General features: G+C 34.7%; 2 protein-coding genes and 1 pseudogene across 5 annotated transcripts in view; 1 reads left to right on the forward strand and 2 right to left on the reverse strand.

Annotated features, from left to right (window-relative positions):
- Positions 1–1,147, reverse strand: part of DROSHA (drosha ribonuclease III) — a 97,195-nt gene extending 96,048 nt beyond the window's left edge. For all 4 annotated transcript variants that reach the window (XR_012471664.1, XM_074201718.1, XM_074201716.1 and 1 more), the window contains exon 1: positions 1,000–1,147. The gene's annotated coding sequence lies outside the window, so the exon portion shown is untranslated. The remainder of the gene's footprint in view (positions 1–999) is intronic.
- A 737-nt stretch (positions 1,148–1,884) lies between these two features.
- Positions 1,885–25,237, forward strand: CXH5orf22 (chromosome X C5orf22 homolog). The gene is made up of 9 exons (XM_074201720.1): positions 1,885–2,154; positions 4,880–5,025; positions 6,232–6,381; positions 8,846–9,299; positions 10,826–10,888; positions 11,150–11,271; positions 12,587–12,653; positions 13,721–13,860; positions 14,704–25,237. The coding sequence occupies exons 1-9, from the start codon at positions 2,074–2,076 to the stop codon at positions 14,828–14,830; spliced, it is 1,350 nt and encodes a 449-aa protein (XP_074057821.1). The 5' UTR covers positions 1,885–2,073; the 3' UTR covers positions 14,831–25,237.
- LOC141499158 (kinetochore protein NDC80 homolog pseudogene) lies at positions 16,570–17,659 on the reverse strand (annotated as a pseudogene).
- Positions 25,238–25,970: the final 733 nt, after the last annotated feature.

Here is a 25,970-nt window from a genome sequence, read left to right on the forward strand (position 1 = left end):
AATTACTAGAATTATATTCAGTAGAGGAATTAACATGGTCATCCCTAGGCTTTAGGAAAATCACTTGGGCAGCTGTGTGGAAGATTAATGAAAGTGGGGAGACTTGAGGGACCAATTAGAAACTATTTCAAGTCTAGTTAAGAATTCATAAGGCCCTGAAAGACAACAGGAGCAGCCTAAGTGGCAAGGATGGCAGTTGTGGAGGTAGAATCAAAAATGACATCATTGAGTGACTGGAAGAATGAAGGTACCAACGTAAATAGAGATTCAAAAGAGGCTTTAATTTTGGAGAAGGATAATCTATCAACAAGCACTTAAGTGTCATATGTGCCAGGCACTATGGTGGGCAATAGAGATCCAAATACAAAGAAGGAATCACTCTCTACTCTCCAGGAGGTTACATTTAATGGAATGAGTTAAATTTTGTCATGGTGATTTTCAGGACACTGTTTTTGAAACATCAACTAGGTAGCATGGCAGTGCAGGAATGAAGTTCAGGAGAGAAAATAAGCTTGGCTATAGATATAGAAATCACAATTATGTAAATGAGAAATTATTGCTTCAAGGGAAATGTTTCTATAGCAATTTTGTATGATTTTGCTTACTGTTTTGCCAACTATGAAATAGTGAATCTATTATAACAATAATAATAAGCTTAAAACAGTGATATTTATGGCACTTTCCTGATTGCAAAGTATTTTACATATTACTTCATTTGAACTACTATCTCTACTTTAGATGAGGAAATAAAAACTGAGTGATATCATGTAACTTGCCCAGATAGTGCTTTAAGAAGGGATTTGAAACCAGATCTTCCTGACTCCAACATCCCTATGCTATTATTATTATATTATTGTTATTATTATTATAAAAAAATCATGAAATTAAACTTCCAAAGGCATAATAACTAATTCATGAACTGGAAATTTTAACTTTAAAGAAAAAAAGATGTACAAGACTTGTGCCAGGAAAAAACCATCAAGTGGGAAAATTACCTACCACCCCAAAAGTAAGTCATCTGAAAAGCAGATCCAGTTTGCCAGATAGACCCCGCAAGGGAAGGTTAGAGGAAAGGTGCAATTATCGATATTCAATGGATGCAGCAACAACAGAAAGCTGCCTGAATGGTTTTCAAGGACCAACCGAGTTACGTACAGGGAAGCTCAGCACCGGTAGGCTGTCCATTGGGGGGTGAATTCTTTGCCCGTGGCAACCTATGAATCAAAGAGGAGAGAGGTGAAATGCGCCCGGCCGGCTCCCCGCGGCCACGGCGCCGCATCCCCGCGGGGGCCACGTCCCTCCGGGGGCCACGTCCCTCCGGCGTCCGCGCCTCGGAGCGGGCCCTTCACTCGATGGCAGCGCGGGAGGGGCCGGAGCGGGGCTGCACACTGCTCGAGGTGCCACGGGGCGAGGGGGTTGCCCGGGCTCCAGGGGGGTCCCAGATGATCCGCCGCCCCCCCGCCCCCGCCCGCTTCTGCGAGACAGCGGCTTCCCTAGGGACCGGGGCTACTGCGCCTCCCCTTAACAGAGCCGAAAACCAGGTCCCCCCCACCGGCCTCGCCTCTTACCTGTACGGACTTCTGGGAGGAGGAGCCCTGCGGCGGGAGATGCTGCCCCGGCGGCGGCCGCTGCCGCGGTCGCTAAGTGGGTGAAACAGGGAGGAGCCCCGATGGCCGAGGATGCGGCAGCCGAGTCCGCACTTCCGGAACAGGAAGCCCGGGAGTAAAGGGCAGGACTGCGGCGCGCGAGGCCGCCTTGCGGCAGACGCATGCGCCCCGAGCACCCTCCGAAATTGGGAAAGACGTAAGAGCGAAATCCAATCAATGCTGGGCGTCCCTCAAGGGGCGGGGCTAAACCAAGCCGGATTAGCCCGCCTTCCTCCTTCCACATCCGGGTGAAAAGCTAGTATTTCCGCTGACTTTTTCCTTTGGTCTCGGCGGCTTTTTAAGTGCGCTGTTTCTCCAAATTTCTCCCCGAAGTCCCTTTTCTCACCGCCTCCCATGGAGTTTTAGCAAGTCGGAGTTTCCGTCTTGGAACTCTCTGGAAGCCTTGAAGTTCTGAGCGCGGATAAAAATGACTCACTCCCCAGGCGAGAGGCCCCCGCTCAGGCTCTATCCCAAGTTGCCCGTGTGGGTAGTGGAGGATCACCAGGAGGTAAGAACTCCCGCCTGTCAGGGCGAGGACTGAAAAAGCCAGAAGACTTTTCCTAATGTGCAAATCCGACCGTGTCACCCCGACTCATTAACCTCCAGTACCTTCGTATTACCCTCAGGAACAAATACGATTTGTCCTGTTTGTTGTCAAAAAACTGCCTTCCTGTTTCTCCGGGCTTCTTCCGCCCACTCCCTCCACGTGCTTCTACTCCCAGACTTCTAGATCTTCCTTCTCTAGGCTACAGGTGTGCCCTCTAGACATCTCTTCCTCCCCGCAATGCCTCCCCTCCTCCCTAGCTTCCTTTAAGTCTCAAATGAAATCCCGCTTTGCACAGGAAGTCTTCCCCATTCCCTCTTAATTCCAGATCCTACCCTCCCTGTGCTATTTAGCCAGTATATGTATATGTATGTATATATATACATATATATGTACATATATACATAATACACATATGTGCAGCATGTTCTCTTTCATTAGATGGTAAGCTCCTTGTGGGTAGCAATTGCCTTTTTGCATTCTCAGCACACAGTACCAGGTGCATAATGAGCTCTCAAGAAATCTAATTAATTTGCGGTATTAATGTTTTTAAGAACTCGCATTACTTCTATTTGAGATTTGTAGGATTAGGGTTTGCATGGAGTAATGAAGAGAGAATCTGCATCAGAGTCAAGAATAAATCAAATATTTACTAATGTCCTCTTTTCTTACCAGAAACTGTGCTAAGAGCTTCAGATTCAAAGAAAGGCAAAATTCAGTCTAGGTGCTTCCAGTTTGATGCGGGGGGGGGGGGGGGGGGGGGGGGGGATGGCATGCAAACAAAATATTAATGAGGTTTTCACAGAATTATCCTGGGGTACATTGATTGGGTATTGCTAATAATTAACTTAGTAGCAGAGAGATATATAGAGATTAAAATTACAGATTTCTTCCTCAAAATGAGAGACACCATCAATGAACATTTGTGTCAAGAGGAGACCTTGTTTCTTAGTCTAGTATAAAAGGAAGGAATATTTCCTTATTAGCAATCCTTCCAATCAATCAGTAAACATTTATTATATCAAGGAGGAGAGAGTGATTCACAAAGACTGGAGATAGGCCTAGGAGAATTAGCAGGGAGGAAAAGACCATTGGATTTTCACTATTGATAAGAGAAATGCAAATTAAAACAACAATGAGGTAGCATCTCACACCTACTAGATTAGCCCAGTTGAGCAAAAGGGAAGATGATCAATATTGGAGAAGTTGTGGGAGGATTGGGACACTGATGCATTGCTGGTGGAGTTGTGAACAGACCGAACTTCTGGAGAGCAATATGGAACTATGCCCAAAGAGCAATAAAACTGTTCATACCCTTTGACCCAGCTATTCCAATTCTAGGCCTATATCCAGAAGAAATTGTAAAAAAATGGAAAAAGTCCTACATGTTCCAAAATATTCATAGCAGCTCTTTTTGAAGTGGCAAAGAATTGGAAATTGAGGGGATGCCCATCAATTGGGTAATGGCTAAACAAGTTATAGTACACGGATACCATGGAATACTATTGTTCTATAAGAAACAATAAGTGGTTGGACTCTGAAGAAACATGGCATGACTTAATCTAATGCTGAAGGAAGGGAGGAGTGCCAAGAGAAGAATTTACACATCAACATTATGAGATGAACAACTTTGATGGAAGCAACCCCTCTAGGGAGCTAGGACAACCATATTTGACAGGTTATGGACTGCATTATCACTAACCAGAGGAAGAAAAAAACACTCCTACCAAATCTGATGAACACTTTATAAAAATTCTCTCTTAATCCTAATTCCTCATGCCAAAAGTTACTAATTTGTAAATATGTTTAACAAAATAGGTATGTAAAATGCTAACCTAACTGTTCCCAACTGAGGGGAGGGGGGTGGGAAGGGAGGGTGGAGGGAAACTTTGTAACTTGGAAATATACATGTATAAATGAATGAAAATAAATAAATCAAAAGTTTTAAGAACATTCAATTTTGCAAAGAACAATTTGGATAGAATAAAAAGGTCAGTAGCCAAGGGAATAAAAAGAACTAGTGAGTGGAGAGAAAATGAAAGCACCTATTGTAGATGGTCTTTTCATTCCCAGAAGGTGGAAGAAACCAGGGCTCTGTGCCCAGTATTTGGATTTTGATCAGGTTGAATATAGCAACCAGAAGGACTGTGATAATTGAATTTTTTATGATTCATTCTTTTAAAAATCTAATTCACACAATGAATTTGTTTTGATTTTAACCTGTGAAGCAGATGACAGTCACCATTCTAGATCTGTAACTAACATATTTAGGAAAATGTTGCCTTATTTCGTCAGAGCCTATATATCTGGTAGACATATTGTGAAGAAAAGATAGGTAATGGGGGGGGGTGTCCCAGGAGAAGGGTGGTAGGGAAGAAGCACAAAATAAGATGTTCCATTCTAGAAACAGAATCATAGAATTTTAAAGCTGAAAGAAAACCTTTGAGATCAGCTATTTCAACACCTTTATTTTATAAATGAGAAGACCTAGACCCAGAGAAGTTAAGCAATCTCTTTTTAGATCACACATAGTTATTACTAGAGACAGGATTGGAATTCAAGTGCACAGACTAGAAATAGCAATTTGTACATCAACAATAAATAATGTAACATTTTCAATTTAAAATTTAGCTCTTATTTTTTCTCAAAACCAATTCAACACATTTATGATTTTTTTTATTTCTTATAGGTTTTACCTTTTATATACCGAGCTATTGGCTCAAAACATCTTCCTGCCAATAACATTACCTTTGTTCATTTTGATTCACATCCGGACCTTCTTATTCCTGTGAATATGCGAGCAGATACTGTGTTTGACAAGGAAGCTCTCTTCGGGTAATGATACTGTCTTCAATATTAGTCATTTTTTCATGTGTTTGAAACTTAGATTTTTCTATAAATGTTCTGTCACTAAGGAAGTACAATTGACTTTTAAGTTACTCTGAATCAAATCAAAATACAGTACAATTTTATTTTAAGTGGCTTGCCCAAGGCCACACAGCTAGGTAATTATTAAGTATCTGAGACTGGATTTGAATCCAGGTACTCCTGACTCCAGTGCTGGTGCTTTATCCACTGTGCCACCTAGCCATCCCAAGGAATTCTTTTTACTTTCTTAATAGGAATAGAGAGAGAAAATAAGTTCTTGTTTAATTTTTTTAACAAATCTTTTCAAGTAGTTTTTAGTATTTTCATAATTTTATATAAAATACTTTGCAAACCTTAAAACCCAGATAAATATGAGTTTGTTAAAATTTGATGTATTATTTTTATTATATCTTTCACTCTGCCTTGGATTCATAACAGTTTTCCTGTATTTTCCCTAATTCCTCATGTTTGTCATTTTTCAACACCAAATTATTTTCTTTTTTTTTTTTTTTAACATTTTTCAAGGCAATGGGGTTAAGTGGCTTGCCCAAGGCCACACAGCTAGGTGTCTGAGGCCGGATTTGAACCCAGGTACTCCTGACTCCAGAGCCGGTGCTCTATCCACTGCACCACCTAGCCGCCCCCCCCTTTTTTTTCAAATTATTTTCTATTATACTAATAGAATGTAATTTGTTCAGCTATTCCCTAAGAAATGGGCATGGGCATCCACTTTGTTTTGAGTTTTGGGGAAGGGGGGGAATATGTCTTTTTCTCTCTTTAAGCTCTTTGGGATATATAATGTTGATTCTTTTCTATTAATTATATTTGCATCTCTGACACAGGTCCAACTTTCTTTTACTGAGGTTTTATTCAAAAATTTTCTGTGACTTCATATATCCTTTTAAAAAGACCACTTACAGTTTTCCACCACTAAGCTCTTTTGGCATGGGTATTGATCTTTAGGGAAGTACAGTAATACTTTTCATTTTCATTCCTTTCCTTTCAGTAGCAATTTTCTGTATGGGATTTTAAAAGATCCATGAAAATAATAATAGAACTATGTATTTCTATAACAAGTTCTAGCATATCAGATACATAAGATTATTTCTTAGATTTAAATGAAAATTTTTGTAATTTATAACTTAAATGTTTCTTATTTCATTTATTTTCTAGGGAGTTGAGTATTGAGAACTGGATTATGCCTGTAGTTTATGCAGGTCATTTTTCTCATGTAATATGGCTCCATCCATCATGGGCTCAGCAAATCAAGGAGGGCAAGCATTATTTTTTAGTGGGCAAAGACACCTCCACTACAACTATCAGGTAACTCATTATCATTTCTGTAGCTATGAAAAGGATCGGATGCTTCATATGTCTTTTAGTTACACTCAATAGTATAAAGATAATAGCTTGAATCTTTGTAACTATGGAAACCTTAGAGAATACCATTTTCCCAGCAGCCCCTTTCACAGATTGAGACTTAGATAGGTTCAATGTCTTTTCCTAAGTCAAATAGCTAGTAATTATCAGACTTGGTCTTTGAATCCAGTTTTCCTCTTATGAATCCACTCTCTCTCTGCATTTACTAAATTCACTCATGCACACAGCACTTTTATAACTGACCCTTAAATTTAAGTTGATGTTCAGATCGTTTAAATTATAATTTTTTTTTCTAAAATAGAACTCTGAAAATTAATCTTGATTTATCTGATGAGTGATTTCATTAATATACTTTAATTCTCTAACAAACTGTCCTTTGGCCTTTGATTAAATGATGCAAAACCTATTATAATGTATGTAATATTAACTAGTAGATCCTTTTTTTCCTTATTCCATTTTCCTTTCCAAATATTTTCTCATTTTTTCTCATTAGTAACTCATTTATCTAGTTTTTCAATTAAAAGGTAGTTTTTTTCTCATTCTGTGAGAGGTAGTATAAATATCATTATTATCCCTGTTTTGCCTAGGAGAAAATTGAGGCTAACTTCTATTTCGTCATTCTTTTCCCAAATCATTGCCAGTATTAAATATTTCTTGCTTGTTGATTTTTATTTTAATGTCTAAGTCTTGGTAAATTTTGGATAGCAAAGAAAAAAACACAAAACAAGACTGTGTTGCCATTTTCCCTTTTCTGTTGCTGCATACTGTTTTGTCATAGAGTCTGAGTGGCCAAAAATGTTATTTTAGGTAAAATTAGGTCCTTATGTCACAGATCAGCTTACTAAATAAAGATAATCTTTTTCACTCCAGCCATTTTCATCCAATTACTAACATGATTGTAGCATTAAATTTCAGTCTTAAGAGCACATGTTTAGAGCTGACATGACCCTTCAAGATCATTTTTTGTAAAGGTCTAAAGTATCTAAATCACATCTACCCTAGTATGTATTGTACACAATTAGTTTAGCTTATGTACGCCAATACAACACACTTTGCTAATATAATCTTGTATTACCAATATAATACTTTTGAATATTAAAACATTTATGACCAAATAAAACATTTTAAAACCATTAAAATACTACTCTTTATAATACAAAATATAAAAAGTATTGAACAGTTTTTGATGTATATAATAAAATTGTTTATTTTCAAGTTGTATATGGCAGCTTATAGAACTAATATTGTAAAAAATGAGCCTGATGTGATAGCCAAATTTTTAGTAAAAATGAAGTATGATTTTTATGACTAGAGTGCCTTCTAAGCCTTAGGCAGTCCTCTTAATTCTTTAAATTATACACGGTTTGAGTTCTGTTTCCGCAGATTGAATTATCACATTTTAGAAATCACAGGTCCTTGATGTGCTGACCTGATTTTTCTACTTCTTTAAGTGTTTAAGCTAGAAATTAACAGAAGCTTAACAAATCACCAAATCTGATAACTAGAAGGCATCTCAAAGATTGCCAAGAACAATTTTTTCATCTTGCAGGTTCTTTTTTTTTTTTTGTTTATCCTAAAGGCAAAATATAGTGAATATGCCAAATTAAAAGAACATGAATTTCACACAAAGAATATTAGATTTAGAAATGTACCTGAGGTCTCATCTAATTCACAGGTCACACAGATACTAAATATCTGGACTGAGATTTGAACCTTTCTCTTCTCATTCTAAATTTTTTTTTTCCAGTGTATTAGACTGGCTTTCCAAATTTTAAGTGATAGTGGTACAGTTGAGTTTTAAAATAGTTTCTTTTAAAACACTTAGCAATATTATAGTTTTCAGTTAGTGTGGAAATTTTGTTTTCTACCTAGACTGTAAAAGATGCTTTTTATGTAGAGTGCCCTATCAAGTAATTCAAAGATTTGTATCCATCTGTTTTTTTTTTAATTCAGTGAGGTATGCTATAGACAAAGGAGATTTTGGTAATTGAAAGACCTAATTTAAAGCTTTCTCAAAGAGAAAAAAATAAGTAAATAAAAGGTAATGTTTTACTTGATTGAGATTATGAGAAGCATCTGGTTATGCTGATTAGTTGGTGCTTGTCTTGTTTTAAAAAAATGTAAGATTATGCTGATATTTCAGCAGTAAGATACCTACCACTTAAGTTCTTGTGAATCGGTAAGTAACTTTCCTTGTTAAATATTTGAAGATAGATGTTATTTTTAAAAGTCCATTCTGTTTTTAAAACTAAAACTCTAGATTTTATTTAAAGATAGAAGTTATGAAAATTTATTCTCCTAACTTTTCTGTTAATGTTTTAGATATCTCTTGTTCCTACCATGCACACTGAAATTTGATGAGATTTTCCCATTTTTCACTTTTGGAAATTGTTTTCCTATGATTCAGGGTTACAAGTACAGATCATTACTTCTTAAGTGATGGTCTTTATGTCTCTGAAGACCAACTGGAGAATCCAAAACCTTTAGAATTGAATGTAATTCTGGTAAATCCTTCCCAACTGGTCAGCAGTCAAGAGGAAAATGGAGCAGTGCCTTCTGCTAAAAGGCTGAAGCTAACTGCAGAAGAATCACAAAGCACTGCATTGATGAACTGTTCCTCTTCAGAAGGACTTTGTCCACACCCAAAAGCAGAAGAGATGGAAAAGGATACTGGATCACAGTTGACTCCCCAGACTTGCACATCATCAGCAATTCCAAGCTATTCTGAAACTCAGGACTGTCAAAATAGAACTGGTGCTAGGGAGATTCTCCAGATTCTCAAGAAAGGAGATGCCTTTGTTTTAGATGTTGACTTGGATTTTTTTTCAGTCAAGAATCCCTTCAAAGAAATGTTTTCTCAGGTAAATTTACTACTGTGGGTGACGAAAGACATATAGGCTGTAGGATGGGAAATAGATTTCACTTTTCAGAGTCTGTTTCTTATCATCTAAAGATATCTTCAGATTCATAATGTTATTATGCTTCACTAAACTAACCCAAGGAGAAAATAACCTAAAAGCCTATGATTATTAGACTACTTTGTCAAATCACAGAAGCATGGCTGTTTGGATTTAATTAAGCTTAGTATGCAAGAATCTGAGATATAACTGCATTCATGACATTATCATGACAGTAATGATGTCCCGCAATCAAATGGGCTATTCTATTCTTATAATTTATTACAAACTGCTATTCTAGACCTATATTTATAGACACCTTCATTGAAAAAAAGTATTCATCTTAAAGTGAATGAATTCATCATATTTTAATGAGCTTTTTAAGGATCACATTATACCCCATTTAGAATTTAAATTTAGTGGGACAGGGAATATCTGATACCTCTTGGATTGTCAGAAACCAAAAATACTGAAAAATATCAATGTTCTATTTTATTGCCTTTACAGCGTGATATATGTTGGAAGCAATTATGAGTCTCTTAAATGACAGAATGCTCTCATGTAACATAAAAGGTCACTAAGATTTTATAATGTAGGTTGTATTCAGTGTTTGCCTAATATCCATCATGCTGATTTTCCCCTTCTTGCTATAGACAGTGCATCTTATCCTCTGGAACTTCAAAAAGGAGAAAATTTTCTATCTACAGCTCTCCCCATTTCTCTGCTGGAACAAGAAGTATGTTGTGTTCAATTGGAGAATCATTCACCTAGAGCCAATGGCCTCAATGATCAGCAGCTATCAAAAATTACTGAGTAGCAATTAGAACTCCCTACAAAGCAGTCATAGTAGAGGATGCTTGGACATGTATTCTAAGGCCCTTTTTGCTGCCAATATTCCCAGGAGGGATTATGGTGCCATATATATTGTCTTGTATAAGTGATGCTGTCTAGCAGCATTGCACATGAGCATAGACTAGGAGAATTTTTTCTCCCTCAAAATCTTCCATAAAACTGTACCAGGAACTCACCAACTGAAGTACATCCTATAATCTGGCCCTTTTTCTCCCAAGATTCTTTATATGCTCTTGGAAGTTTGGTCTGGTATCTGGAAAACCTTTAATTGATGAATAAGTATCTTGTTTAAAATATTTATTGTAAAATTTATTAACGTTTAAAAATATTTAAGGATTTTTGTCATATACTTCCAAGTAATCCTGGCTTTTATTACTCTGAAGACTTTGTAGACTATTTGTACATAACTAATCTATATTGCTATAATAATAATTATTTGTGAAGAACCTCTGAAAAGTATTAGACCATTTAGAGTAAAAATATCAAGATCATTTCTTGTCTGACTTACCCACATAACTTTTAAAGAGTTATCAAAGGAATTTTCTTAGAGATACAGACACTGTTAAAACTGTTTTGCACTGTAAAACATTGCTTTAAAACTATTAAGCATTTTTTTCTAAGACTTGTTTGTCTTCCAGGAAGAGTACAAGCTCTTACAAGAACTATACAGTTTTCATAAACCAGATACAGAGGTGACAGAGGTATGTTAATATTACTGTTGGAGAGGTTAAAAAAAAATCTCTTTAAGTTAGACCCTATGTTGTGAAAGACTAGAAGCTAATTAAGGTGACAAATTCCAGTGGACTGCCCACATTAGTTATTTATATAAACAAATCTTTTCATCTTGGAGCTTAGGAATCCTTTCCCTCTCTTTACTTTCTTATGGAACTGGAATTTTCATTGTAATGGGATTTACTTTGAATTCTGAAATCAGTTACTGTGTTTACACTCATTTCTTAAAGGAGGACTTGGTAGACTGTGTTGAAAGTCGGGTTCATCAGCTAGAAGACTTAGAAGCTGCTTTTGCAGACCTGTGTGATGGAGATGATGAAGAAACAGTACAGAGATGGGCTTCAAATCCTGGGTGAGAGAATTAAGGTGGGAGGGGTCTTTTTTTGCTTCTGGCATCTTTGAAAATGTTTTCTTGTTGCTTATATTTGTAGATCATTAGCCTGTTTTAAAAAACTTGCTATTATAATTCTATAAAAGGTAGCGTTTTTCTATAGCTGAGAGAAAAATGTTTCTTGCTGAGGCAACTGCATCTTGATAAGTAAGAATGGGCTAAATGACTTTCACATCACTTTTATTCTAGGTTCCTAACCCTTTTATATATTAGAGCAGCCTCCCCAGGAGGCTGAAAAAAACCGTCACCATCTAAGCACCTTGTGAAGTCCATAAAGAAAGAGACATTCTGAACTATGCCATCAATGTGAGGGGAAAATTTTCTTCTCTGTTTATGTTAGCTTTGTTTCAAGCTAGCATTACAAAACTACTATTTTTCTTTAAATAATTTAGAAGAAAACTAAAAATATTACTGCCCATTAAAAGTTGATAACATATTTGTAGCTCTGTCACTGGCATCATCAGCATGTTTACTTTGTATTCTGTGTTTTGGCAAATTGAGAAATAGTCTTTCATATTTTGGGGAAGTGAGTAAAGGGATCCCCAAAATATCAATTACAATTGACTTAAACTTAACCTCTCTGATGTAGTATTGTATAATAGTTACCTCAACATGTATTTTCTAATGCAAAGATTGCAAAGATCTTGTGATTTCTGAAATTGTTACTTTGAATTTAGGAATTGGTATAAAGAAGGGAAAAAAACAAAAAGTGCTATGAATGAAACTCCCAAGTTTTGTCATTGTTTCTAGGTAGAGTAAAGTAAAGATGGGTGAGGCGATTACCACTGTTATTGCCATTCTCCCAAAATATTTTGCTTTTGTGATTACCAAATGATTTCCATATAAGTTAAATTAAATTTAATGTTTTAAGTTTTTCACTGTGGTTTTTGCCTTTTCAGAATTTTTCTTACGAAAAAAGTGGATTGTCCCTGTCGAAAGGAAAAGTTTTAGTTAACTGAATGCAGATTGTCTTCTTAAAATATATATTTTAGAAAACCTCTATTTTTCCTTTTATCACATTTGTTGAAATTAAAAATCATTTTTAATGGTACAATGGAATGTTAGTTTAAAGGGATGGGAAGTGTAACTCCACACCTTTCTAGACATTCTCTGGTCTTAAGATATTAAATAAAAAAACAGATTCTTAAGTTAAAATATAATGAAAAGATATTAACAACTTTTTAAAGTAGAATTTGCCTTTTCTTATTGTGCTTTATTAATATATATAAGGTGTTTGTTTATTTATGTTTTTTTTGGGGGGGATGCTTTTTCACAGAATGAGGTCCTTAATTCCACTTGTTCAGAGTTTGAAAAACCGGACAGAAACACCAGATTATGAGATGGTAAATATTTTCAGTTGAGAAATATAAATTGACCTTTTATAAATCATTTGAATCGAGGAGGGGCTAGAGAGGGAACATCTGCCTTGCAAGGAGAGATGAATTGTTGAGAAATTGAAGTGAATTTAAAAGAAACAAAAATTTTTGAGAAATAATAAGAATCTCTAATTCTGCTATTTATCAGAAAATTTTTTATAATCAACATTTGGGTTCATGATTTTTGTATGATATAGAAATAGAACACATTTGACTTTGTGTATCCTTTCAATATTTGCAGATACCTTTTAGGTTTTTTCACTGTAATATAGAAAAAAGGAGGTGACTACAAGTAAATATCCTTTTTTTCACAAGCCAGTATTCTAAGTAATGACTTAGAAAAAGTGGTAAATTATTGATAGTTATCCTCCTCACCTCTTTGTTCCTCCTTTTCCTCCTCAAACTTCAGTCTACTTGATTTGAAATGCATCTCAAGTGTGATTTTTTGTTGACTAGACTTGAACTAATGAAAGTCCCTATTGATTAAAGTAGAAATTATTGCACACAGAATCATGCAGCTTGATTTAAGATTAGAAGAGTGTTCTTTATCTAAATATTCACATATTGTAGTAGGACTGAAGATGTTTGAGATCTTTTGTATAGTGAATAAAATATTGGACTTGTAGTCCCATATGCCTTAGTTCACATCCTGTCTCAGACTTTTTATTAGCTCTGTGATCCTGGGCAGATCACTGAATCTTGGTTTCTGTTTTCTTATCTATAAAATGAGAGAGTTGAGCTTTAAAACTATTATCCTAAAAAAAGTGAAAATTAACTGCTGTTAGCAAAATTTCTATCACTCAGTACAAGGGTTTCAGTGAATATAAAATTCATGGGAACATAATATGTTCTAAAACTCAGTTATATGTTGGTTAGTTTTGTTCAGCTGCTTTTTTTTCTAGGGCAAAGGAAGAGGGAGGACTATATTTAGAGTATACATTATAAAAAAGAAAAGTTTTAATGTAACAGTTCTAAAGAAAAAAGGCATAATATTTGAAAAGATACCTTTTTACAGACTTTTTTTTTTAATGTAGGTCCATCAGGCTGGTCTGACCTGTGACTATTCTGAGCTTCCTCACCATATCAGCACAGAACAGGAAATTGAGTGTCTTATACAGTCTCTAAAGAATTTACTTAAAAACTTACCAAAGCCTACTCTTGTGACCATTGCCCGGTAAGGCTCATTGTTATTTTTTTCCTAAAGAGTAATTCACAGGATTAATAATTATGATCTATATACTGGTTTCATTACCTACCACATTTTGCATAATGGTAAGGGTGGTAAGCAGAGCTAAGGCATAGCAGCATGCTAAGCACCCTGATTCCTAAACATTTTAGTCAGAAGACTTTTTCAGTATTGCAAAAAAGTACCTGCCCAAGTAATCCCTTTCTTCTTCCATCCATAAAGAAAAGTACAATAAAAACCTTTACCTGATTTCAGTCTTTGCTTCTCAGCCCTCTGTCATTGTGTGGTACAACTTCATTCTCATGGCAAGACCAAGGAAGATCATTATCAGATAAGGGCAGCTTTGGTTGAGATTTTTGCCCTTTTGCATTTTTCTTTCCACTTATTTCTTTAGTCTCGAACTAAGCTTATGAAGTCATTCACTAAATATCCAGTGGTGCTTTTCCTTTGTGTAGTTTTTTCCTCCATACTCTTTATGGAAACTTCATAGACTTCACCAGCCTTTCATCTTGAACCCAATAAATGGACCCCATTTTTAAATTCACTATTCTAATTCTCTTTTTTCCTTCCTTTCCCAATTTCTGAGTAACACAAACCCAAAGCATGCATATTAGAATTGGCAAAAATACTCATTTCTCAAAATAAAGTACACTTACCCTCCTTTCTATTTAATTCCAGGAAAGACTGATTTATTTTAAAAATTCTAACAGTGGAATTACAAAGCACAGGCAAGCTTTCATCACTGTAAAGTTCATTGGTTTCAAGTAGCAAAATTTGTTAGTTTCATCTCTCTTCAACTAATATGTAATTTTGTTCAAATTTTGATTTCAGGTCAAGTTTGGATGATTACTGTCCTTCTGAGCAAGTTGATTCTATTCAAGAAAAGGTCCTTAATGTACTTCATACTTTGTATGGAAGTCTAGATATTCACTTGGAGTATTCTGTCACTTCAGCTTGAAAGGAAAAAAAGACTATTCCATCTAAAAAATGTATTAGCAATTTTTCCTCAAATTTCTCATCCAGCTTCTTAAAATGAATAGTTTGGTTTCTTAGAAACTTTAAATTGGATTTTTTTTGCAATGATTTGACCTTCAGTCTCCATCCATCAAGCCTATTAAATATCAAATAAGCTGATTTGTAGTGTTATTGTATTACCATGTCTTTTTGTCTCCTTTTTCTGTCTTTCATATCCCTTCCCAACCTTATCCTGTTTGTCAGACCTGTAACCTAAAGTACAGTGGACCCCTCCTTACAGGATTAAGAGTTATATGGGACCTTAGAAGTCATATAATCCAATTTCCTCATTTTAAAGATGAGGTAACTAACTATTGGGTAGCTAAGTGGTGCAATGGATTCAGTACCACGGCTGGAGTCAGAAAAACTTTTTTTTTCAAATTCTAAAAACATTTATTTAGAGACTCTTCAGAACATACATACATATGTAAAATACACACAAAATCACAGCTATAAACTATATATGAGTTTATAGTAGAATAAATATAACTTCCACATGCCATTAGAAAGATACCCTTCATTAAGGATTATAAGGTGGACTCTCAAATTTTGTTTTATGGTCTCTCTGAGTTTATTGCTAAAGCCATATGGGCCTAAGATTACACAAACTGGAAATCGTTGACTGAACAACTTGATGAAGCTGCTGCAAAAATGAGTGTTTTTAGTGTACTAACTAGAGCATTTATAATGTCTCAATAGATCCTTTAAAACATTGCAGTTTTTCCATTTGTTAAAACAAATTAACTTGCCTTTTCAGAATCCTAATTGGGTAATGTGGAGTTTCTGGTTGATGGAGGGTGATTAATTCCTGAAGGGAATTCCCCCATTGACCAAAGTGAATAGTTGATTATCATGAGCACTATACAAAAAGAATGTATATGACAAATTTTGATTATTATCAGACTCAGGGTTATTATAGAGCTCTTCATGCAACAGGCAGTTGAGATCTAGAGCAGTTGAGTAGTGTAATGGCTGGTCTTTGGAAAACTCATTTTCTTGAGTTCAAACCTGGCTTCAGACACTTAGTACCTATATGTTGCTGGGCAAGTCACTTAATCCTCTTTACCTCTGTTTTCTCATCCATAAAATGAACTTAAAAAGCAAATGGTGGAGCAACTAGGTGGTGCAGTGGACAGAGTACCATCCCTAAAGTCAGGAAGACCTGAGTTAAAATGTGGCTCCATACATTTAATAATTACCTAGCTGTGTGACTTTGGGCTAGTCACTTAATCTCATTAACTTTAAATAAATAAAATTTTTTTATAAAATCTTGAAAAAGAAGCAAATGGCAAATCACTTAGTATCTTTGGAGAAAAAGCAATAACACAAATAAACTGAAATAAGGTCTTGAAGAGTCAGATTATGACTGATGTTCTTTGTTCTCAAAGAAGACCATGACATCAGAGAGGTGATGCCATGACCTACATATGATTTGGATTTGAGTGAGGTTAGGATACTGTGCTAAGTTACCAGTCTCTCAAAGAGAATAGGAGTTGAATGAATGTCATATACATAGGCAGGCTAACAATTAGAAAATAAATTCAAGAATGACTGGAAGATACAAGTTGACAAAGAGTAAAATTTCTAATAAATTCTTAACTCTTGATTCATACCAATAATTACTAGGAATCATAAATAGTAATGTTTTTGTTTTTAATAAAAACCAAAAAAAAAGTTGTGGCACTAACACATTGTAAGTGAAGTCTTTGTAATACAATAGTTAGCATTTAATTCATTCACTGAAAAAATATGATAACAGCAGTTTGGGGGGGACTTATTTATAATTTCTTTAATATTTTTCAAGAACTCTTCAGCATTGAATATTTGCTTTTCCTGTCTACCCTAAAAATTTATTCTTCAAAGTTATTTTAAATAGATCTGACAAGGGTAGCAACCATTTCTAGGAGATGTAAGTTGCTACTCACTTTTTGTCTTTAAGTTGTCATTTGAAACAGCTAGTATTGCTGTTAAATGTTAGCCAATCCATCCATGACTTCACTCATTAATTCCTCTTTCAAATAAATGTTTGTGTTTATCCAAGGACTCTTTTTCAGTGTCACATTTGCTGTCTTTCTCTTCATCTTCCTTAATTTTTTTTCAGACTTCAGTTTCTTGCACTGTCATTTAACATTTTTACACTATTCTTCATTTCTCTTACTATTGTGTGAACCTTTTTTTTAATGTAGAACTTTGCTTATTTCTTCTTTATTTTGGTTCAAGAACTCCTTAAGTAGTATTGAGATTTGAATCCTCTTGACAGAATAGTTTGCACCAGCCTCAAAATTAATCTAAATTTCAGTTATAACCTTTGAAATTCTCTGCACTCTTTGGAAAAAAGTTAATTTGGGGTTTGTAATATTCTGTCAGTTGTGCTTCAGTCTCTTCTTTGCTTCTAGCGTATTTTTTTCTTCATAATTGCTTTTATTCTGTCTTTAGTTCTGTGGTTAATTTTTTGATTTCTCACAATTAATTTTTTTCATGATGTATTCTATGTATTGGCAATCGAATACTTTCAGTTTTCTATAGTATTCTCCTGTTTTCTTGCTTCTAATTCTAGTTCTAATTATGTTGAAGGAGCTTCTTCTTTGACACTGATTTCTGCCAGAAGATTCCAAATTGTTTATATATTCCTGGTATTTCTAAATATCTGCTTCTAAAGATTCTTTCACTTTTTTTTAATGATAACAGATTCATTTGGCTCATTTTTTTCTAACAATATTGCAGTTTCTTCAGTTAACCCTTTGTTTTCTGCAGCTAAAGATTCTAGCTTCATCCTTATGACTGACAGTGGAGCCTTAGATCAAGAAGGTGGGGACAGGGAGAAGATCCTAGAATACCTACAGTCAGCAGCCCAGGAAAATGCCAGCACTGCCACCCAAGACTTATCTTCATGAATTCAAATCCAGGCTCAGACACTTATCCTCGGCAAGTCACTTAACCATATTTGCTCAACTTCTTCATCTGTAAAATGAATTAGGGAAGGAAATGTTAAACCACTCCAGTGTCTGCCAAGAAAACTCTAAATAGAGTTATAAGGAGTTAGATACAGCTAAGAAACAACTGAAAGACAACAAATGTAGTTAGAAGTTAACAGAAGTTAAGTCATTTGCCCAAGGGCACCCGGATAATGATCAGCAAAGCCAAGAATTGAGCCTAGTTCAACTGACCCCAATTGACTGATCTAACCTTCTTTCGCTTGTATTGTAGCACACTGCTGCTCTAGTTTTAGCTTTATCCTTACCATTTAAAAAGATATCTAATTTATGTTTAAACATTCTTGGGGCAGGTAGGTAGTGAAATGAGTAGAGTCAGGAGGACTTGGGTTCAAATATGAACCCAGACATTTGAGACTTGAGACTTCAATACTAGTTGTGTAACCTTGGACAAGTCACTTAACCCCATTGCCTCGCAAAAACCAAGTTAAAATAAGCATTCTTTAATGATATATTAATCTCAAAAAAGTAAGTCCCTGGAAGCCTGATCAACTTGTGATGCTTTAATGTTTATAATGGTATTGGTTATATGGCTCAAATTACAAGTCATTTGTCTGTTATGTTGGGAAAGAGTTGTTAATTTAAACTTTTGTTTTCAGTCATGTCTGACTATTCAAGACCCCTTTTCTTAGCAAAGATACTGGAGTGGTTTTCCATTTCCTTTACTAGTTCATTTTACAGATCAGGAAACTGAGGCAAATAGGTTTAAATGACTTGTCCAGGATCACATAGCTAACAAGTTTCTGACTGAACCCAGAAAGAGGAACCGTTTCTGATTCCAGGTTAAGTGTTCTATCCATGGGCTGAATGAAAATTTATCTTTGAGTAGGTAAGATATGTAAGGGCCTTTGGGTTTTCATTTTGAACATGTTCACCATTGCAAATTAAGAGAGTTCTGGTAAATAATTTGATATCTTTAAGTATAGTTATTAGGACAGGGAACCAAGTTTTCACTTCTGACCTATTATACTATTAATATCATTAAGCACTTAGACATATTATCATTTACTGATCATCAGATATTCAAGAGGCATTGTTCTTTCATGAAATGCCACATTTCATTCCTGCTATTTTCCAGCCTTGTCAACATCACATCCTTTCCTTTCCTGCTCTTATTCTGGTTATGGTAACTGAATCAACAATGTTGTCATACCTGGTGCATTGTATTAGCTTAATAAATGTGGGGTGTGTATTTTGTTTTTGAAATCTGGAAGACCTGGGATCTAGTACTACTACCTCTCACTTATTAACCTGTGAGTTTATGGGCAAATCACTTACCCTTTTCTAAACCTTAATTTCCTCATCTGCAAGGTCAGGGTCCTAGTATCTTAACTCCTTTCTCAATTGGCTACACTACTCTGGTACTTCCTCTGTCATGCTCAGAAAACTCATTATTAAGTTCCTTGAGGGCAGGAAATTTTTTCTTTCTTTTTTGTATTTGTACTTAAGCATGTAGTACATTGTTTGGATAATATAGGCACATGCTTTATTAACTTATTAATTCAAATGAAATGGATTTTGAAGCTCAAATGGGATGTTATAGAAGACAATTTGCAAACTGAAAACTGTAAATTTCAAGGAATACTCATAGTATTAGTATCTTGCACATTTTCCCATTGATCACAATCCTTAGACTTCACTATTTCCTATGTTGTAGAAGGTACTGTGCAGCAGCTGCCTTTCTTGGAAGTAAATGGCTGAGGCTAAGTTACAGTACTGTTAATATTCAGTAGATGGTGCCATCCACCAAACTACAAATGATCATGTTCTCTTTGGTTTTGTTTGAATGGATTTCACAAAACAGATAGCATGTCCTGTTCACTTTCTGGTGTGAAACTAAAAATGATTAGCTTTCTGTATTGATATATCATGTGCTAAGAAATTTGGAGTGTTCTTACCTTTTATCATTTAAAGTCAAGACTATTTAGGAATTCTTATTAGTTTAAGTTTTTAAAAGGCATATATACAAAGTCTAGAAAAGAAAATTTGAGTAAATTATTTTATGTATCAAAGGAAGCATGTTTATGAAGTTTTAAAAAACTATAAACTAATAAATTATCTTGGAATTTCAGTGTTATGAATTGGGTTAATGACTCTTTTGTTACTTAGCTTTTAAAAAAATTGTTTTCCACATAAAACACCAATTATAGAATAATGACTGTTTTGGGTGGTGTTTTTGAAATCTGAGAATTTCAAGTACCTGAGGCCAATTAGACTAGCCACACTTCTCTATTTTCTTACCATCCTCTTTATTTCACCTTTCCCACCCCTTCCAGTTCTAGATCCATGTCAGTCCTTTCAGGAAAACTGAAACAAATTATATCAATCTCCTTTCTTTTGGCTCCACTCTTTTTTAAATTTGTTTTAAAGTAACATGCCCAACTTCTCCAGCCACTTTTCCCCTCTCATAAGTTCACTTTTTTTTAAAATAACCCCAACACTAGGCAAACAAGTGCTTATTGAATGTGTTTCTCCTCTTAACCCTCTCCCAAGCACCACCTCAATCTCTGGGGAAGAAAAAAAGTTTAGGCTTATTGCTTGCCACCTCTTAGAGAATGGGTCCAAGTTCAAACCCCACCTCAAGCTAAAGTTCTAGTTGCCCTAGCTCCTCAAGGTTTTCATTCTGGGCACCTGAAACAGGATAAACAACACAGAGGACAGAAACAAATCCAGGCCTCTTTGTTGGAACCGGTGTAAAAGAGCAAGGGGAGAAAAGTCTTCTCCCTGGTACAGGTCATGACATAATTGCTGTTGGTGAATTGGGATTTTTTACCTTCTAGACATAGCCAGTAACAGAGCAACAGAGAGCAAAGAGCTCTCATGATAGGGGTCTCAAAGGCCTCTATGTTTGGCAATCAAGTTATGTTCCAAAGACCTTTCCAGTTTCCTTCCATGCCCAGTCATACCCAGGTTATATGCATGCTTTGCATACAAAATGTCAGTCATAATCAGAAATTTATGTTACAAACATGAAGAGACATCCTCAGTATTTTAAAATATTCAGAATATTTAATATCACAAATCACTTGTGGAAATTGCCACTGACAGTGGAAAACTTAAAATGGAAAAATTGAGTTTTTCAATAATAGCTGATGAAAGTACAAATGCTGATAGAATCAAATATTTGTATTCACACTTGTCACAAAAAATTCATTTTCTTAATGACAGTACAGCAATTGAAAACATTGTTAAGGAAGTACATGGACTTTTCAAAGAATATCTATTTTTGAAGCTAGAGTGACTGCATTCAATGCAACATCAGTGACAGGGAAGACATGGATTTGTAGCTAAATTATTAATCAGGATGAAATTGCTCTTGCTAGTAAGTTTCATCATATTCATTGCATTATATGTCAGGAAGTATTGTTCTCAAAAGTAGTGAAAATAGAATGTACTGAACTTTGTTAAGAAAACAGTAAATTTTGCACATTCTAAGGGATTGAATTGACAATTTTCTTCTTTACTCTCAGAATTTGAAAGTGACACAGGAAAGTACTTTAATATACAGAAGTTTTCTGGCTCTGTCAACCTCTCCATGAAATCAAATATTTTAAGAAATGAAAGAACACCAGAAAAATTTTATAAGAACTGGCTTCAGGATTTGACATTCAATGTAGATACTATAGGTCATTTAAATGAATTTAATTTAAAACTTTAGGATCAAAATAAGGTGTTTAATTTATATACAACTACATTAAAGCAATTAAAACATGTTCTTTGGAAAGGCAACTATAATTTACATGTAAAAATTAGAATCATTTGGTTCCTATAATTCCAGCAAGTATGCCCTACTACTTAGAAATTGTTGTTTAAATTTAAAAAGCTATTTGAAGGATCCAAAATATATGAAAACGGGTATTTTTGTTATTTAGCGTTTCAATTTATTTTGATGTTGAAAATAAAAAATAGAATTCAAATGGAACTTTTTGAAACAGTGCTAAAAAAGTATAACGAAGTTAGTGATCCAGATTTTGATTTTCCAATATGTTTTGTTGATATGTAAAAGTTTGCTGTGAGAGTTTCTTGTTTGTTAGCAAATACTTTTGAGAATTATTTTCAATTCTAATGACTATTAAAACTTCAGATACAGTGAAATTAACAAATGATAGCTATCATACTGAAAACTGCATATCACAAAAGCATGACACTGATAATCATAAAATAATCTCTGATAAAGGATGCTAGGTTTCTAGCAAAACCATTGAATTGATTTTGAATCTTTTTGTAGTGATTTTGAATTTATTTGAAATTAAAGAATAATTGGGACATTGTTGGAGGAATTGTGAAATGATCCATCCATTTTGGATAGCAACCTGGAATTATTCCCCAAAAGTTATTAAACTGCCTATATCCTTTGACCCAGCTATTCCAATACTTGATCTGTTTTCCAAGATGATTAAGGAAAAAGAAAAAAACCTATATGTTATAGAATGTTTACAGCAGCACTCTATAAAGCTATAAGAACTAGAAATTGCATCAATTGAGGAGTGGCTAAAAAAGTTGTGGTATATGATTGTGATGGAATACCCCTGTGCTATAAGAAAAGATAAGAGCAATGATTTTAGGAAAACATGGAAAGACTTAACATGAAATAGTGAAAAGAGAAATGAGCAGAACCAAGAGAACATTGTATATAGTAACAGCAATATTGTTTTAAGAATGATTTTTTTGATCCAGCAATACTGCTACTGGGTCTGTACCCTGAAGAGATCATGAAAAAGGGTAAAAATATCACTTGTACAAAAATATTCATAGCAACTCTGGTGGCAAAGAATTGGAAATTGAGTGAATGTCCATCAATTGGGGAATGGCTGAACAAATTGTGGTATATGTACATTATGGAACACAATTCTATTACAAACCAGGAGGGCTCTATCCACTGCGCCACGTTGATGAGCAATCTTAATGGGATCCCTTATTTCATCAGTGCAACAATCAGGGATAATTTTAGGTTATCTTCAATAGAGAATACTATCTGTATCCAAAGAAAAAATTGTGAAGTTTAAACAAAGGCCAAGGACTATTAACTTTAATTTTTTTAAATAAATTATTATGTAATTTTGCTATTTCTTATATTTTATTTTTTTCCTTTAGGATATAATTTTTCTCAACACATTCAATTTTGATCAATGTATAGCATGGAAGTAATATAAAGACTTATCAAACTGCCTTCTGTGGGGGCCAGAGGAAGGGAAGCAAGATGGGAATTATAAAATTCAATAAAAATTTTAAAAAGAATTATTTTTGTTAATAAAAACATCCAAATTAATTATAAAGAACATGAAGAGAGTTGCTATCTTCATTCAAAGAAAGAATTAAAAATAGCACATATAGAATAATTCTACAATATATGTATCTGTACATATATACACATACATACCTATTTGTGTCTAATGGTAGCCATCTCTTGGGCAGGGAATGGAGGAAAGGAATTTTTCAAAAGAGATTTATATGATAATTTTGTTGTATATTTAAAAGATATAACAAGTTATGCATAGTAGATTTGAAGTTTCATATGTAATTGTCTTTTGTTGTGCTGTGTTATGGACAAGGAAATCAAACCAATAGTCATATTAAAACATCTCTAAATCACTATTGATTAGAGAAATACAGATTAAAATAATTCTGTGGTACTACCTCATACCTATTAGATTGGCTAATATGACAAAAAAGGAAAATTATAATTTTCTTAATTCTAGACTGAGGTGAGGAATGTAAGCCATAGGAAGAAGTTTAGCATTGAAAGAGATCCATATCTGACACTCCAACCTTCCTCTCTCTCTTTTATTTTACTACTGTACTTTTCCTTGAGGTAGGAGTATGCTGGACCATACTTGAACAAACTAAGGAGATCCTAATTGTAAATTTTCAATGTGAGCATTTATACCTCGAAAATCAACAAGCAATTTGAAAATCAGAGCTTAGATTTATTATTTTGTTGATTGTCTAGAGTTAAGCAAAGCAATGAAGAAAAGTTAACAATATATATTAAATTTAAAAATGTGTCCAGTTTTTCAGAGTTAAATTTTTAAACATTTATCAGAACTTTCTTGCTTGAGAGTCAATCAATTCCTTTCCCTGACTACCTTTCCTATTTTAGATCAAAATGACAAAGGGTTGAGTAGCAGACTGAAATTGGTCCAAGTGTTTTTATTTTGCATTGTGTCTAAAATAACTCTTTGTCTACTTTCTTCATCTGTAAAATAAGATCATTGAATTTGATGGCCTATAAAGTCCTGACCATCTTTAAATCTATGATCTTATGATTCATACCTTGTTTATTTCCTCTCATTTCATCTTATTTCAACCATTTCATGGTTCTTAGAATTCTGGCCACTAGATGGAATACTTCACACAATGTATATATCTAACTTTCTATATCTGAGAATATATATGTCTAAGGAAACAAATGAAATGGAAATAGGACTAGCTCATATTTCCAGGATGATAATTTCATTATTCACAATTCATAATAAGCTTCAGAATATAATATATTAAGACCCCATTTAATATATTTTGTATTATTTCCTAATTGGGTTTTTTTAGGCTTTATAACCTAACTAAAATAGCCTCATGTTCAGTTAGTAAAGACAGAAAGAATTAATAATTGGTTTTGATCCATCTATCTGTCATCCATTCCACCCCCCTCTATCTGAATAGAGAAAGAAAAGATGCATTAATTTTCAAATAAGTAGTAGGACAAACAAAACAAATTTAAAATAAGGTATGCATTTAATGAAAATTTAAGATACAGTAGCTTATTGTTCTGAACCCAAAGAACTAGATGGAGACCAAAATTTGCTAAGATGGAGATCTTTAATTTCCCAGGGGATGAAAAGTACCCAAATCAGACAGTACCTGAGTGTTCAGGGGATAAGGTTTTCATAGTGTTTTGGGGAAGAGGGTTACTGAGAGCAAGCAGGATGCAGAAGTAAACATATGGTTCATTATAGATAGGGGACTAGACAGAGTGGGAAAAGGTCAGGGTCTTTGTGTTACATCTGAACATATTTCCTGAGATGGAGGGAGTCATGTATTCACGAGCTTCCCACAGGTTTGAGGGAGTGAACTTTCCTATCTTATGGTTCCAGCTGCATCTGGGGAAGGGGAGGCAGTCCTGGGAGGATACAGGAATTTTTCAGATACAGTAAGATAATTAGGCTAACAAGGGTGCTTTGTGAATCTTAGACAATTTTATGGTATCATTTGGGTCCTATCAGATTATTTTCAGACCCAAAGGCACCTAGCCAAAGTTATATTTCTGAGAAGTTTCTTGAGGCCCAGAAAGGTGTCAAGGACTCCTTCTATACAAGGATTACACACATATTGATATTGTACTTCAATTGACCATGATTTATACAAATAACATTATGTAAGCAACCTACTAATAATGAAATATCAAAAAATTTTCTCAAATATAGTTTCTATATCCATGTAAATTGTATAATATTGTAAAATAGTAATTTCTAGTTTTATAGCTCATTTGAAATATGTAGGTGTGGTTTCATATAATAACTTTACTCAATATGCAAAGTATTATATAGAAAATGATGCAGGATGCCTATAAAAAGGTCCTACTATCCCTGTGTTGGGCACCAATTATGAAGCAGGGAGAATTGCTCAGGGGAAGCTGGGCTTGAAAGGAGCAGTGAAAGTTCTTTTATCAGTGAAGAAATCACAAGGCTCTCTGACTCAGGAGCTAAGAAAAGTCATAAATTTGAATTTGCTTCTTACTGCAAAAAGTTACAAGTTAATAGAGTTCTTTAGGTAGGCAGCAAGGCAAAGAGAGTGAGTTTTTAAGAAGATAGTATATTTAAGCAAAGAAGAAACAGCCACAAGCTAGGCTGATGAGAACACCAAAGACAGAAAGGGGGAAGGGAAAGCAGGCACAAGATGGTGGCTTGGCCAAGATAAGGTTAACTTGGAGGAAGAGTGAGCAGAATTTTTATATGGAGCCTAGCATACTTCCTATGCAGAGAGCAGTCAGGGTGAGTGGTCAAGGAATGACCCACCTGGTTATGATGAACCAGACATACACCTTGGAAGGCTACATGCCAGATAGGTGGAAGGGGCTGGGGTTGTTTCTGTTAT

Source organism: Macrotis lagotis, chromosome X (assembly GCF_037893015.1).
Source record: "Macrotis lagotis isolate mMagLag1 chromosome X, bilby.v1.9.chrom.fasta, whole genome shotgun sequence".
NCBI lineage: Eukaryota > Metazoa > Chordata > Mammalia > Peramelemorphia > Peramelidae > Macrotis > Macrotis lagotis.